The sequence below is a fragment of the Thamnophis sirtalis genome, unplaced genomic scaffold (genome assembly GCF_051295495.1).
Source record: "Thamnophis sirtalis isolate CommonGarterSnake01/CBP01778 unplaced genomic scaffold, rThaSir2_p1.2 scaffold_1, whole genome shotgun sequence".
Lineage (NCBI taxonomy): Eukaryota > Metazoa > Chordata > Lepidosauria > Squamata > Natricidae > Thamnophis > Thamnophis sirtalis.
In genome coordinates this window covers 126,966,055-126,982,496 of record NW_028261381.1, presented here as the reverse complement: position 1 = coordinate 126,982,496, position 16,442 = coordinate 126,966,055, and the positions used below count along the sequence as shown (strand labels likewise).

The 16,442-nt window shown below is 41.1% G+C and overlaps 1 protein-coding gene across 2 annotated transcripts in view; it reads right to left on the bottom strand.

Annotated features, from left to right (window-relative positions):
• The window catches only part of YLPM1 (YLP motif containing 1), a 70,339-nt gene extending 55,850 nt beyond the window's left edge, over positions 1-14,489 (bottom strand). Inside the window, exons 1-2 of one of the 2 annotated variants that reach the window (XM_087724262.1) lie at positions 13,370-14,489; positions 1,052-1,282 (exon numbers count right to left, since the gene is read on the bottom strand). In XM_087724262.1, coding sequence (XP_087580388.1) covers positions 1,052-1,282; positions 13,370-14,386 — 1,248 coding nt within the window. In that variant the 5' untranslated portion in view covers positions 14,387-14,489. The remainder of the gene's footprint in view (positions 1-1,051; positions 1,283-13,369) is intronic. The other variant, XM_087724250.1, reaches the window with a different exon arrangement.
• Positions 14,490-16,442: the final 1,953 nt, after the last annotated feature.

Here is a 16,442-nt window from a genome sequence, read left to right as displayed (position 1 = left end):
GACCTAATCCAAAGGGAGACTCCCCCCAAACGTTGCCAAGACAATCTCAATCTTACATGGGAAAAGACCGAATACAAGACCAGCATACCTACACCCAGAAAAATCTATGAAAACATATATACACACACAAATATATATCTTCTATTAATACGTACGTACATACGTACGTACGTATGTGTATACACACACACACATATATACATGTGTATTAGAAGAATTATATGGATTGAAGAACTGGAAATATGAATAGAAATACACTAAATGTATAAATGATTGTGACTGATACTAAAACTGTATAAGGAGATATTGAATAATGGAAGAATGAAACTTTGATTTAACTAAGGAAATATGAACAACAAAATAGGTGGAAAACTCATCTTTGAATATTACACTGATCTGAAAGGGGAAAAAAAGTTAAAATAGGGATAGAAAATAGTGGGGAATAATAATAATAATTATATATGAAGATATACAAAAGGATAGAAAGATGTTTCAGAAATTAAAGGTGTTAATAAAAGGCATGTATGAACAATACAAAATAATGGAAATGAAATGTAATATTTAGGAATAATAAGGCTGTGTTTGTGTGTACTGAAATGTATGTTACCCAGTTACCATCCGCATTGATATGTATGAAGAATATAAAAATTTGAGAAAAAAAAAGAAATGATGGGGAATTATGAAAAGAAGATAAGTCTTTCTCTTGCTTTGGGAGGGGGGACTTTTGACTTTTGGGAAGCTTAATATTTGTTTTAAAACTCTGTTGAAACTATTATAGGACTCAGATTGTAGTTTTCTGTTTGATGTCTCAAAATTATAAAAAATATTACCATAAATCTCAGCAACATTAATCACAGCAGGCTCAAGGGAGCCCAAAGAAAAAGACTGGCATTGCCACTTGCCCACACTTGCTGTAATTTTTGACTCCCAAAAGATTTACTAACAATTCTTCCATTAATAACAAATACATTTAAATATCTGAAATCAATAAACGATGGAAATCTTTATCAATGAACACTTATGTATAGTGACACTTCCATGAATATCGTACCTTATGTTTAACAGATGATTCAGGAGGCTCTTCATCTTTTGGATGTTGTAACATGGGATCAAAATTCAAACTGGGTTCAGAAAGGACACTAGAAACAGATGTTTCTCTTTTTTCTTTTCCCTGTTCAGGGGCATCATTCCCAATAGGTGGCTGTTGCTGTCCCAATGCATGTGCTTTTGCCCTTTGCTGAAGAGTAAGTAGATGCTGTTGATACCAATATTGCTGTTGTTCCTGCAATAGGTAGAAGTATAGCAGTTTCATAGAAAGAATATCCTAGAATCTGAAGAAAGCTACAGTATTTACTGTAAAACAGAAAATGCATTCATATTATAGGAGCCGAGGTGGCGCAGTGGTTAGGGTGCAGTACTGCAGGCCACTTCAGCTGACTGTTATCTGCAGTTCAGCGGTTCTAACCTCACCGGCTCAAGGTTGACTCAGCCTTCCATCCTTCCGAGGTGGGTGAAATGAGGACCCAGACTGTGAGGACGATATGCTGACTCTGTAAACCGCTTAGAGAGGGCTGAAAGCCCTATGAAGCGGTATATAAGTCTAACTGCTACTGCTATATTTTAAAAAAAGAATACCAATAATTAATTCAAACAAGAGAGCCTATTGATGCATTGGTTAAGATACCAGGCTAGAAGCCAGAAAACATGGGTTCTAGTCCTGACTTAGGCACAAAGTCAGATGGGTGACCTTGAGCCAGTCGATTTCTCTCAGTCCTGGAAAGAAGGCTGTGTCAACTTTGCTTCCAAAAATCTTGCTAAGAAAACAGCAGGGACTAATCCAGACAGTTGCAGAGGGCCAACATTGACTTGAAAGCATAAAAAAGTGCCCCCACTCCCAAATTAAAGTTGCACTGTGAAATTTGTTTTATTTATTTAGCATATCTACGTAGATATACTACGAACACATGATTTTGAGAGATGTACAACATAACAATTAAAACAACTCCATCAGGACCAAAAAATAAAAATAAACAGATAAAACCCAAGAAAGCAGGAGAACAAATATCACTTACCGTATTTTTTAAAGTATAAGACACACCAAGATTTTAAAGAGGAAAATTTTAAAAAAGGTTTTTCACTCTGCAGACCTCCAAAAAATGGCCCATTTTTCACGAAAACGGTTTTTATCAAAAAAAAAAAAAAAAAAAGGGCATGCATAACCCTTCGGAGGCTTATAGAGTGCTCCTGGAGTGCTCCTGGAGGCTGGCAAAAACGAGCAAAAAACGCCCCATTTTTCGCTTATTTTTGCCCTCTCCAGCCCCCAGGAGCACTCTGGAAGCCTCCTAAGGGCTATGCATGGGCATTTTTGCAAAAGGGGTGGGGTTTCAGGAGGCCAAAAATGCTGTATTCAGCGTATAAGATGCACCCAGATTTTCAACTTCTTTTTTGAGGGAAAAAGATGAATCTTATACTCCGAAAAATACGGTACTTCATACAGCCACTTTTCAGCATCTCCCTGGTATCCCCAAGGCTGGTGAAAAAACCATGCTTTAAAGCAGGAGTCCCCAACCCCTGGCCCACTACTGGATTGTGGCCTATCCAGAATTCAGCCTGCGAGTGGCTGGTCAGTGTGTGCTCAATTTGTGTGAGCCACGGGCTGATAAGGCACTCACATGCATGCATGCTTGCCTGTCACTCATGTAAGTCAAGCTATACATGTGCATGCTGGCCCACTACTTATGCAAGGCTGCGTGTGCACTGGTCCACCATTCAAGCAGCCTAGTTCCCATCTTCTCCCAACCAGCGGGGCCACCAAGCCGAAATGGTTGGGGTTGCTTTAAAAACCTCCAGCCTTAGTTAATAGACATGACCTAACCTCACCAGGGGTGGGGGTGGGGATGTGGTTACAGAGAATGAGGGTCACAGCAGAAAAGGCATGCTACCTGGGTCTCTCAAAATGAAAAGTTTATTGGAAAACCAAAAGGTACCATGGAACTGATGCACAGAGAGGGGCTGTATAGAAGCAACATACAGTAGTTCAAGGCTTTCATCTTGTTGTATGCTACAATCAAGGCCTTGGCTGAACTGCCCACCAGATTCTTTTTCAGCACCATGGTAACTTCAAACAGTCACTGAACGAGTGATAGATAAGCACAGATTGACTGTAGAGTTATACTAATAAAATATTGCAAGTCTGAAAGTACACCACCCCCGCCTCATTCATTCCTAAATCCCAAGAAAGTGGAAACCCCTTCTGAGCCATTTGCCTGTGTCTCTTCTCTTTGTCTCCCAAGTTCATCCCTATAAATTATTGGGGGAGGGGGTGTTGCACAAGGCATTGGCTAAGCAGCACGGGCACATGCTTTTTTCCTTAACAATGATTTCGCTTAGTGACAGAAATTCTGGTTCCAATTAAGGTCATTAAATGAGGATTACTTTTATACAATTTTCTCAGCTATTAATAGCATGGCTTTGTTCTCATAGTCTTAATGTATTCATTTGATTTACAAACAAACTTGTAGGGATGTCCTTCTATTAGAAGAAATTTTAGGAACTGAATAAAACACAGTACACTAAAACAAAAAAGCATTTAAAATAACAATGAGCCCAAATGAAATTCATTAACATTTATCCATCATACCCTCACACCAGTTCCATCAGCATTCTAGCCCCAGTGTCTGATTTTCACTGGGAAAGCCAGATCTCCACTGGTTTCCTAAAAGCCAACAGATTTGGGTTAATCTGTATTTTTGGGGAGGAGCTGTTCCATAAGACAGATGTCATAATATAAAATGTACAGTTCTGAGGCTCCGTCAAGTGATATTGTTTCACTGAGGGGATGCAGAGCCTTTCTATTCTGCCAGAGATAATAGAGTGTATAAAAACCATCAGGGATAGGTAGTTCAACAAATAACCTGGTCCCATGCCATGTAGGACTTTAAAAGTGACACCAACACCTTGTATTGTTCCCAAAGCCTACACACCAACATTATAAGGGCATATCACCATGCAGTTACTATTACCTGTCCAGCATTCTGGACCAGTTTAGCTTTCAAATGTTCTTCAAGATAGCCTTATAGAGACTGCATTGCAATAGTCCAAATGGGAGGTGACTAAGGCATGAGTGTGAGCAAGGCCTCCTAAAGAGCAAACTGTATTTGTACAAGGCCCTCCTGGCCACAGCTACTACCTCTCATCAAGTTGGACCCAATGGTTATGAGTGTCATCCCAGCCAGAGTTAAAGAAGGCCAACTGATTGACACAGGGGACCCTAAAATCCACAGCCTCCCATTTTTGTCGGGGTCGAGCCAAACTGGTCCTTTCACATCCAGGAACATTTAGCCTCCTGGGACTAGGAGAACCCCTTGATGGGATCATCTGAATAGCCTGGGGCAGAGTTGTGCAGCTGAGTATCATCATCATACTGATATTTCACTTACAGTATTTTTTCGGAGTATAAGACGCACTGGAGTATAAGACGCACCAAGGTTTTGAAGAGGCATTTTTTTTAAAAAAAGTAGGTAGGTAGATAGAGGGATAGAGAGGCAGAGAAAGAAAGAGATATACAGTAGATAGGTAGGAGGAGAGAAAGTAGTTAGGTGGGTAAGTAGATAAAGGAACAGAGAGAGAGAGAAATAGAGATAGAGAAAAACAGTAGGTAGGTAGGGAGAGAGAGGAGTGTGTAGGTAGGTTGAGGGTTAGAGAGAAAGAAATAGAGAGAGAGAGAGAGGAAGAGAAATACAGTAGGGAGGGAGGGAGAAAGAGAAGGTAGGTTGGTAGGTAGAGGGATAGAGAGAAATACAGTAGAAAGGTAGGGAGGGAGAGAAAGAGTAGGTAGGTTGTTAGGTAGAGGGAGAGAGAGAAATATAGTAGATAGGTAGGGAGAGAGACAGTGAGTAGGAAGGTAGGTAGATGTTTCTAGGTATATTTATCCATGTGCTGGAGAAGGAAATCGCTGACAATCTGCAGCACTTAAGACTTTGTTTCTGCTGGCACAGCACTTGATCAATCTAATTCTCATCAATTTTTACACTCTGCAAACCTCCCCAAAATGCCCTGTTTTTATGAAAATGGGCCCGTTTTTTTTAAAAAAGAGGCATGAATAATTGGGGGGGGGTTGCAGAGTGGTCCTCGGGGAATGGCCAAAAATGAGCAAAAAACGGCCCATTTTTTGTCAAAATTTTTTGTATGCATAGCCTTATGGAGGCTTATAGAGTGCTCCTGGGGGCTGGGAGCAAAAAAGGCCCATTTTTTGCTCATTTCTGCCCTTCCCAGCCCCCAGGAGCTCTCTGAAAGCCCCCATAAAGGTATGTATGGCCATTTTGGTGAAGGAGGCGGGGCTTCGGGAGGCAAAAATGCTGTATTTGATGTATAAGATGAATCCAGATTTTCAGCCTCTTTTTTGAGGAAAAAAGGTGCATCTTATACTCTGAAAAATATGGTAGCTCACTGATCAATGACCTAACTCAATGGTTTTATAAAAGTGGGGAAGGAGAGGCTGAACTCTCCCTGCTACCAATAACAAACAGAACTGGTCTTGGATGAAGAAGTATCGCTGAATAATAATGCTTCTCACTCCCAAAGCATCCAGTCAGCCCAGGATGATTGATGGCACTGATAGTGACTGAGAAATCAAACAGCACTAGAATGGATGCTCTACCCCCATCCCAGTCTTGCCAGAGGTCATCCACAAGTGCGATCAATGCCATTTGGGTTCTGCATCCTAGCCCAAAATTTGACTGTAACAGGATTAATTCAAGAATAAATTATTAATTCATGAATCTATATTAATTCCAGACACAAGCATGTAAATAACACTACAATAATTACTAGCAATTATAACTGAATAATGCATAGCTAGTATAAAAAGAATTTTTCATTCTACTGTTCTCTTTCAAGATCGTTAGAAGCTGACTTTCAATAATATATTAGATTAGAATTCATCAAGAAATAATGAAGAAAATAAAGTTAGTAAGCTAATTCCTCAATACTTGTTGAAAAGTCCCAATATGCTGAGTATGTATGACTCTTTAGAACAGTGGTTCCCAACCTTCCCAACTTTGTGGACTGCAGAGGTAGCGGGGGGGGGGAGGAGGGAGGGGAAGAGGGATGATTCTGTGTGAGCAGGGAGTGAGAGCATGTGCTTGTCCACCATTCAGGCAAGTGGAGCTGTGTGCATATACATACACTTCCTGCCTTTTCTGAGGCCCAGTTCTACATGGGCTGCAATCTCGTAGAGGGTTGGGGACCCTTGCTTTAGAGTGAATTGATTTCTAATACAAAATAACTGACTAGCAATAGCTTTCAAGGCTAAATTCTATAAACCCAGCCAAAACCCTGCAGAAGAGTATAGTTGTTTTATATATATTTATGGATAAATGTATTAAGGATTGCTTTGTGTTGACAGCAGGGATATGTTGGTTGGCAGTATTTCTGTTTACAGATGATGTTATTTTGCTAGATGAGAAGCCATGTACCTTGTAACATATGTTGGACTATAAAATATACAAATAATACAGATCTGAAAATTAATGTATTAAAGACGAAGGCAATTGTGTTTGACAGAGAAAATGGAGAATGAATTATGTACTTTGGTAGAATGTTTACTCAATGTGGAAAATGGAGGAAGCCATTTGAGACATGCAAATGGTGTAAACGAAGTGAAAAGTGAATAGTCTCTTGCAGAGGATAAATGTTTGTCAAACAAAGCTATGTACAGTTATGTGCTTCTGCCGCTTTGTGACATAGAAGCTGGAGTTGGATACCTGTGGAGAAACATCAATGTACGTTGACTGCACCCAAATAAGAGGTATGTGGAATAAACAAAGAAAAAATAGAGCCAAGAATTACCGTATTTTTCGGTGTATAAGACGCACTCCCCCCAAGGTGGGTGGAAATGTCAATGAATGTTGCCGAAGCCCCGCCCACCCACTGGCCAGCTTCTGCCTCCCAGATATTTGCCTCTTTGCAGCAAACAGCCTGGTCAGCTTCAGCACAGCCTGATTTAGGACGAGCAGCTGATTGGTGGTTGGATTTGCTTTTCAGAATACAGCCTATCAGCTGCTCCATGCTGCGGGGATCAACACTGTTAGGAAATGATCTAACAGTTGGGTTGGCAATATATAAATCATATAGCAATGCTGTACCTGTTTCTTTAAATCATACTGTAAAATGTGATTGGTTGCTGTTTTTCTCAATCGGCCATAAGAGGGAGCCAGAATGACTGTTAGCTCTCTGTTTTGTTAGATGCTAGGCTGATCTGATCTGAGTGCCGTGAGCTACTGTAAGTTTTGCAATTGATAGCAAACTTTTGAGTTCTGAACTGATTATATGATACTGGACTATGTTATTTGGATTATCCCTTAACTGAAAGACATTGATGACTGACCGTCTTATCTGTGTATGACTTGGACTGTTTGATGGACTCTGATACCTCTATTTCCACAAAAGTAAAAGCCTATTTAAACTGCAGTGTCTCTGTATGCTGGTTTGTGTGTTCTCCAACCCAACTCTAACAACACTTCTCTGAACGTACTCGCTCTCCCAACAGGGAGCGCACATAACCCTGATTATGGTCCAGAGTGTACCAGGCGTAGCTAAAGGAGAGTTGGTGTTGATATGCAGTACCGTATAGAGACAGCTGTTTATTGTAGTGATTGTTACTATCCTGGAGAAGATGGCGAGCGACCCATCAACAAGTCTATCGATGATAACCCGGTTGGATGGAACAAACTATGTTTCCTGGTCTATGAAATGCTGTCTACTCCTGCATAGGGAAGATTTATGGGATGCTGTACATAATCCACTGGATGTAACTGCTTGGAATCCAGACAACGATGATGATGCTAAGCAGATTGTCAGCGATGTAACAAACGGGCCTTGTGCATTATTGGTCTAACACCGAATGACCAACAATTAGTTCATATTCGTGGAGAAAATTCTGCTGCAAGATGTTGGAAGAATTTGAAGAGGATTTATGTACGTGACACTGTAGGTGCACACATACATCACATGAAAACTGTTTAGGGCATGTCTTCTGAAGGAGATATGTTAGCTCATTTAACCTTTATGAAAGGGGTTTTTCAGGAGCTACATGAAAAAGAACTATTTTTTTCTGAGCTACATCAAGTTTATATCATACTCTCCTCACTGGATGAAAGTTATGATGTTTTTGTATCTTCTCTTGAAGTCCTAACCCGAAATGAATTTACATTGACTGACATTACTGCACGGCTGTTGGAAGAGTCAAGAAGAAGGATGGAAAAGGAACATCTGAGAAAGAAACCACCACAACATGAGGAGTCACCTTCTACTGCCTATACCTTTCGAAAATGTTATTCTTGTGGGGCTAAGGGACATATAGCTAGGTTCTGTAAAAAGGCAAAACAACAGAATGCCGGAAGAGCTAGAAAAAATGCAAATGTCAACTTAGCTATGTCTACTTTGGCTATGTCTAGCAATGCACTGTAAACCATAATTTGTGGGTTGTTGATAATGGAGCATCACAGTGCATTGCTAGAGATAGAAAAAGGTTTGTAAAAATGACCATGAGCAAGGAACATATATTTTTGGCAAATGGATGGAAGGTGAAGGTAATGCATGTTGTTCATTCCTAAATGAGCAGTTACCAATGTTATATGTACCTAACCTGAAATTGAACTTACTATCAGTTAGGGCTCTGGTTAGCATTGGCTATGTGATAACCTTTAGGGGAGATATATGTTTAATTGAAAAGGAGGGTAACAGGGTTACTGCTACTTTAAAAAACGGTTTGTATGTTATACCGGATTGCCAGATGGCTAACACAGCTTATCATAATGTTAAACCCCATGACGAATGCATACATTTACTACATAGAGATGCATGGGGCACATTAACTTCCAGATGCTACAACAAACTGTTAAGTTGGCAGAAGGAGTAAAACTAAAACCATGCGGAAAATATTTAAACTGCAATGTTTGCAATCAGGAGAAAAGCAAAGTTACTCCAGCAAACAGACTGAATGGTTTTAAAACTAAGGAACCTCTGGAGGTTGTTTTTGCTGATATAATAGGACCTAAGAAACCCAGTTTGGGAGGTGCCTGTTATGTTTTGAATATCATGGATCATTATTCTAGATACGGTTTCTGTTACTTAATGAAAAACAAAACAAACGTTTCAGAATTTCTTTAATTGGCTGAGGTTTGCGGAAAGAAAGATAAAAGCCAAGGTTATTACTGTAGTTACTGATAATGGGACAGAGTTTACCAATTATAAATTCCAAACAATGTTAAAAACAGCTGGAATTGAGCACAAATGTTCTGCTCCTTATAGGCCACAACATAATTAGTTTGTAGAACGAAGGGGGCAAACATTACAGGCCATGGCTCGAACTATGATAGCTGATTCAGGTTTGCGAGAAACACTGTGGGGTGAAGTTATGATGTGTAGTAACCATGTTTTAAATAATGTGGTGAATACAACAATCGGTGAACTGCCATTCACTAAGTGGCATGGCAGAAAACCAGATCTGAGTTACCTACATACATTTGGAGCCCCAGCATGGGTGCATATACCATCACAAGTGAGACTGAAAGGGCAACATAGAGCTCAACAGTTATTTTTTGTAGGATATGAGGCTAACCATAGATCATAGGTTTTGGGAGAAGGGTACAGCTAAGATTTACTGTAGCGTAGTGCTAAGTTTATAGAACACGTGGGGTGGAATAAATTAGAAACAAATGATAATGTAATTATCGACACCCAGATAGTACCTAGTGATGAAATAGTAAAACCAGTAATTAAAGAAATTAAAGAAGAAGTACAGTTACAGGAAGAACCAGAAGAACAAGAGCAGATAGTTTGGAAAACAGCAATGGAAAAGGAACTGAAATCCTTACAAAGGTTAGAGGTGTATGAAAATGTAAGGTTACCCCCAGGTAAACATGCCATAGGATGTAAATGGATCTAGAAGATCAAAACAAGTGTATATGGGACTGTTACCCATAAAGTCAGATTGGTAGCACAAGGGTTTCATCATTCAGCCAATGACTATGATGAGGTATTTGCACCTAGTCTAAAGGCTACAACATTACGTGCATCATTAGTTTGGGCAGCTAGGCATGGATATGTAGTGAATCATTTAGATGTTGAGACGGACTATCTCCATGCACCGTTGCAACATACTACATATTTAAAGAAGCCTTTAGGGTTAAACACTGGTAATAACACTGATTGCTGGAAGTTAAAAAGAGTCTTTATGGCTTAAAGCAATCAGGCTATGAATGGAATCAATGCATAATGAAGAAATTAGCAAAGATAGGTTTCAAAGCTGGCATGGCTGATCCATGTTTGTTTAAGAAAGAAAGTAATGGTGTCATTTCATTGTTGCTATTGTTCACTGATGACATAGCATTAATCACTAAAACTGAGCAAGAAGCTATGAGTATTATAACACTGTTAAGGACAAAATTTTGTATAAAACATCTCTGTGAGATTAGGCAATATCTTGATTGAAAAATAGGTAAAACTAGGGGAGGATACAAAATCTCAAAAAATGAGAAGATTAACCAGCTACTCAGGACGTTTACGATGGAACTGTGTAAACCAGCTAAAACTCCAATGGGTCAGGAATTTAGCCATGATGATGTAAAAAGCCTTGTGTTTGATAAAGGTATTTATCAATCATTAATTGGTAGTTTATTGTATCTGAGTAATTGGTCAAGGCCCGACATAGCATACAGTGTAAATCAATTAGCCAGGTTTAATGCTGAACCTGCTGAAAGGCACTGGCAAGCTGCTAAGAGGATATTAAGATATCTTAAGCAAACGATGCATTATGCATTGTATTTAGAACCTAAAGATGATCTGAGCTTAACTGCATATGCTGATGCAAGCTTTGCTACAGATGTGTCTACATGGAAATCAACATCAGGGTTTGTTGTATTCCTGGGAAAAGCACTAATTGGACAGTGGTCTATTAGACAAAAAGGTCTATCAACTATGGAGGCGGAATTCTCATGTCTGTCATTATTATGTACGGATTTGGTTTGCTATAAACAACTCCTACTTGATATGGGGATTGATGTACGAGAGCCTATTGTTGTTTATGAAGACAATCAAGCAGCAATTCAGATGGCATCCAATCTTGCTGTAAAAACTAGGTCAAAACACACGGATATAAGATATCTGAATGTACGGCAAAGTGTGAATAATAAATTAGTTTCACTGGATTATTGTATGTCTGAAGATAACATCACAGATCATTTTATTAAGGCCCAAGGTAATATAAAGCATAAACGTTGTTGCGAGGAATATGGATTAAGATTGTAAGATTTATATATTATCCTACCCAAAGGGGAGAATGTTAGGAAATGATCTAACGGTTGGGTTGGCAATATATAAATCATGTAACAATGCTATACCTGTTTCTTTAAATCATACTGCAAAATGTGATTGGTTGCTGTTTTCCTCAATCGGCCATAAGAGGGAGCCAGAATGACTGTTAGCTCTCTGTTTTGTTAGATGCTAGGCTGATCTGATCTGAGTGCCCTGAGCTATTGTAAGTTTTGCAACTGTTAGCAAAGTTTGACTGCCGAATTGATTGTATGATACTGGACTATGTTATTTGGATTATCCCTTAATTGAAAGACATTGATGACTGACTGTCTTATCTGTGTATGACTTGAGACTGTTTGATGGACTCTGATACCTCTATTTCCATGAAAGTAAAAGCCTATTTAAAGTGTCTCTGTACGCTGGTTTGTGTGTTCTCCAACACAACTCTAACAACGCTTCTCTGAACGTACTCGTTCCCCCAACAGGGAGTGCACATAACAAACACCACCCCCGCCCCATCACCGCCTCCATGTGCCCCATTTTTAGCCCGCTCCAGCGGGGATTGCTGCCAATCATCCCCACTGCCTAGAACGGGCCAAAAGTGGGACGCATGGAGGCCGAAAATGGGACATGCGGAGACAGCAACAGCGGTGATGAGCAATGACGATGGCAATCCCCGCAACCTGGAATAGAGGCAGATTTTTTTTTCTTATTTTCTTCCCCAAAAGCTTGGTGTGTCTTATAGTCTGGAGCATTTTATAGTCCAAAAATATGGTAATGGGTGTTCAATAAAGCATGGATTGAATATAAGAGTGGCCAGTACAAAGAAATACGTTAAAACATTCTGGATGAAAGAAAATGAAAGAGGAGCAAATTGCAAAATAAATATATGAAGGAAGAATGATCAAGAACATCATGGCATTTGTGTTTGGATTGAATTGGTGAACCCTCAGAAGTCAGATGTTTAAAAATGAAAAGGCAAAGTATAAAGCAGTTCATAAACATATTAAAAGACAGGATGGTCTGCAAGGACAGAATAGAGATGCAGTGAATCTTATCTAGATAAACTATGTTAAACTGTATTCCCTTTTCTTCATGCCCTTAATTCTTTAGTTTTCTATTTTGTAATTATTACCTGTGCTTTGTATAGTGTCACTTACTTTAAAAACAAATAGCATTATACATATTATATTTATGTGTGGAAAAGTAGTAGATATCACAAATGGCAGACAGAATGCCACACTCTATAATAAAAACTAAGTTTGGGCCAGTAGTTAGGCACCTGGCTTGAAACCAGGAGACTCCGAGTTCTAATTCTACCTTAGGCATTAAAACTATTGGGAAACTTTGGGCCAGATATTCTCTCAGCCTAACCCACTTCAAAGGATTGTTGTGTGGAAAAGTAGGAGGAATGAGTATTAGACATGTTTGCTGCCTTGAGTTATTTACAAAAATAATAAAGGCAGGATAAAAATAAAGTCTAAAAATAAAAAAAGGTCTTCATTGTGCAAGACACCTCCCCTCCCCAAACACAGCACAGTAGACATGTCAGCTATCATTATTATAGGTTATTCCAAAATTGAGGCCATGCTATTGAAAAAGTCTAAGTAACCACTGAGCAAACGACATATCCAAAAGAGAATGTATGTAGTTTAGGGTTGAGTCCTTGGTGGTTTCTGAGCTTGGTTGTTACTTGCAGATGTATTATCAGTGCCCTGATTGTACCATCAGGGCAATGACCAGTAACATCAGAGCACTGTAATAGATTAGCGCCACTAGAGCACTGATTTTATCTAGTTGAATAATGAAATGTTTGCAAGTAAAACAACCAAAGTTAGGATGCACCAAGGACTCCACAAATAACATAGGGAAGTTTGGCCTTTATGGAATCTCACTTAAGCATTTAATGCCTTCCTCCCATTCATAATAAAAGCCACTGTAACATTTTGTCCTACTGCTGTACATACACACCTCATAGTTAGAACATTTAATTAAACAATGAAAAAAGTTTTTGTAGTCCAGAGACAAATTGCAATGGTTACTTTATCCTTACCTGGGAGGTCATTGCGGATAGATCTGCACTTGAGCTGCTTTGCTGTGGCTCACACTCTTTCTCTGGGCCACTGCTCAGTCTTAATTCTGGTGGTTCGGAAGCGCTCTGAGTAATCTGGGATGAAGTGAAGTGGGATTCGGGCTGGGGGGCTGATGTTGCAAGTGGCTGGCCTAGCTGGGTGGATGGCTGGGAGTTGGCTTGGTAAGTCTGGGACTGGTTTGGGTAAGACTGAGAAACAGTTGGAGGTGGGGTATCTGAAAATGTCTTGGCAACTGCTTGAGACAAGGGCAAAAGGGGCTGGTAAGCCTGTGGTGGTGGTGGGATCTGACTCTGCGCCAGCAAAGTCTGAGGCGGGGGTACATAGGGGTCAGCTTCTACCTGGGGCAGGAAAGATTGGGGAGGCGACTGCGGCGGCGAAGACAGATCCATGTCCATATCCATGCAAGGACTGGCCGGGGCAGCCACGGGCTCCCACTCCTTGCGGGGCTGCGATGGCTCGGCAACCTCATCTGTAGACGGGAGCGGCGCCATGGGGGGATTTCGGAACTGGGAGTCCCGAGGCAAAGGCGGAGGGAGGGGATCGCGGTGTTTAAATTGCTTCTGGTAGCTCCGCGCCGCCGGCGGTCCGGCGACAATCGGCGGCTGCCAGGAAGTGCTGGCGGCAGAGGAAGCGGGCAGAGGGGGCGGCATACTCGGGGGAGGAGGGCCGGGCGGAGGGGGCCCCCCTAGCAACACCGACTGCAGCTGCTTCTGGTGCATCTGCTGGAGCTGCTGGAGCTGGACCAGGTGCTGCTCCTGGAGACTCAGGAATCCCCCGGTGCCGCTGCTGCTGCTAGTAGCCGCCGAGCTGGTCGAGTAACCGCCTAAAACAGGCGGAGGGACTACCGGGACCTGAGGCGGCGGCGGCGGCATGGAGGTTGGCAGCACACCCGGCAGAGGCGGGGGCGGCAAAAGCATTGTGGGGGGCGGAGGATAATGCCCGGGGGTTGCCCCATACAAACCCCACGTCGGGAACATGGAGCCGGGAAACGGGTCTCCGAGGGCGTCGGCTGGCCAAAGCGCGGGCCTTCGCAGGCCGCAATAGCGACGAACTCCGTGCGCTCTTCTACGCCTGCGTTCCAAAATGCCTGACGCGCTCCGATCATAGAGATGTGACTTCCTTTCAACGAGATTGTCTCCGGCTCAGGACTAAGCGAAGGGAATGACGATACAAGTACGTCATTGATGCGCGACACTGATTTCCGGCGAAATGCATGGAGGAGGTGGTCTATAATCAAAAGAAGTGGAGTTAAGTTTATTGCCGTACAAGAAGTAGCTTAATTTCGCTCAGATAATACATGCTTCATATGATCTTTTTTTTTCAGGTCTGAGGCATAGCTTTTAAATTTCCACAACGAGGATAATTAGTTGATTATAGGCATGTTGAAAACTTGTTCTGTAAAATGATTAAAATAAAGAATGTTTGGATTAAGAGTACATGTGGTTCATTATTTTGTTCTCTAGTTGCTAATGCTAAGATGTCGAGACTCTAGAAATAATGCAGAGAAGAGCAACGAAGATGATTAGGGGACTGGAGGCTAAAACATGGAAGAATCGTTGCAGGGTATGCCTAAAAGAAGGACTAGGGGAGCATGGTAGCAGTGTTTCAATATCTCAGGAGAAGAAGGAGTCAAACTATTCTCCAAGGCACCTGAGGGCAGGACAAGAAGCAATGGGTGGAAACTGATCAAAGAGAAGCAACTTAGAATGGAGGAGAAATTTCCTCACAACAATTAATCAGTGGAACAGCTTGCCTCCAGAAGTTGTGAATGCTCCAACACTGGAAGTTTTTTAAAAGATGCTGGATAACCATTTGTCTGAAATAGTGTAGGGTTTCCTGCCTAGGCAGGGGGTTGGACTAGAAGACCTCTAATGTCCCTTCCAACTCTGTTATTCCATTCTATTCTAAAATACAAGTAGTCCTCAATTTATAACAGTTCATTTAGTGACTGAAATTAGTGGCACTGATAAAAGTGACTTATGACTGGTTTTATGACACGTACAATCATTATAGTGCAGGAAGTTAGCATCCACCCTTTTGGAAAAAGATTTTAGGAAATATTAAAAGGGCAGAATATTTCCCCTAAAAAAGAGGCAGAAACGCACCCCACCACACACCTTTGTCAATGGGCCATTAAGGCCTGGGGCAGTCTATTCTACATAAAGGCAGAGCAGAACCATAATAGGATTCCCAAAACCCTTTCATTACATCATCATCCAGCAAGGCTCAACCAAGCTTGGGACTTAAAAACGCAACCTACAAAGTTACCCCTGAATGGCCCCATGGGAGTCTGAACCAATGAGAATACAAGCTGAAATTCAAATCCCAACAGATGGTATAAATCTCTCCCTGCTCCATGTGCCTTTTTGCCCAGGACCTCAAGCCATGTGGTCCTATTCCCCATTAAACCATCTTTCCAATCAGCTACCATGTTTCCAGTGTCTCTCTCCCCACTTGGAACTGAACCCAGGATATTTCTTTTGCCAATTACATCCCCGTGGTCACGAATTATATTCAGATACTTGACAACTGACTCACGTTTATGACGGTTGCAGTGTCCCTGAATCACGTAATCATCTTTTGCGACCCTCTGACAAGCAAAGTCAATGGGGAAGCCGGATTCACTTATCAACGGTGTTACTAATTTAACAACTGCAGTGATTCAGTTAACAAATGTGACAAGAAGTCATAAAATGGGGCAAAGTTCACTTAACAAATTTTGGGCTCAATTGTGGTCGTATGTCGAGGACTGCCTGAGGTAGTCTACATAAATCCCTCAGTGAATATTGTGAATAAGCATTTCCTGCTTATGGTCCATATACAGCGATGCTAGATGCAATACACGCCTACTGTAACAAAGATCCTAAATTGTTCTTTGCTGCTAATCTTCCAAAGATGCTTTCCATTTGAGCAGGACTTAAGTGAACAATTGAGCCTAATTTCTTGGCCTAATCTTGAGTTAGATATGGGAAAATCACCAGGATAAAGATTGGAAAATAGTCATATTTTTTCTCCGAATTTAAATCAGGTTTA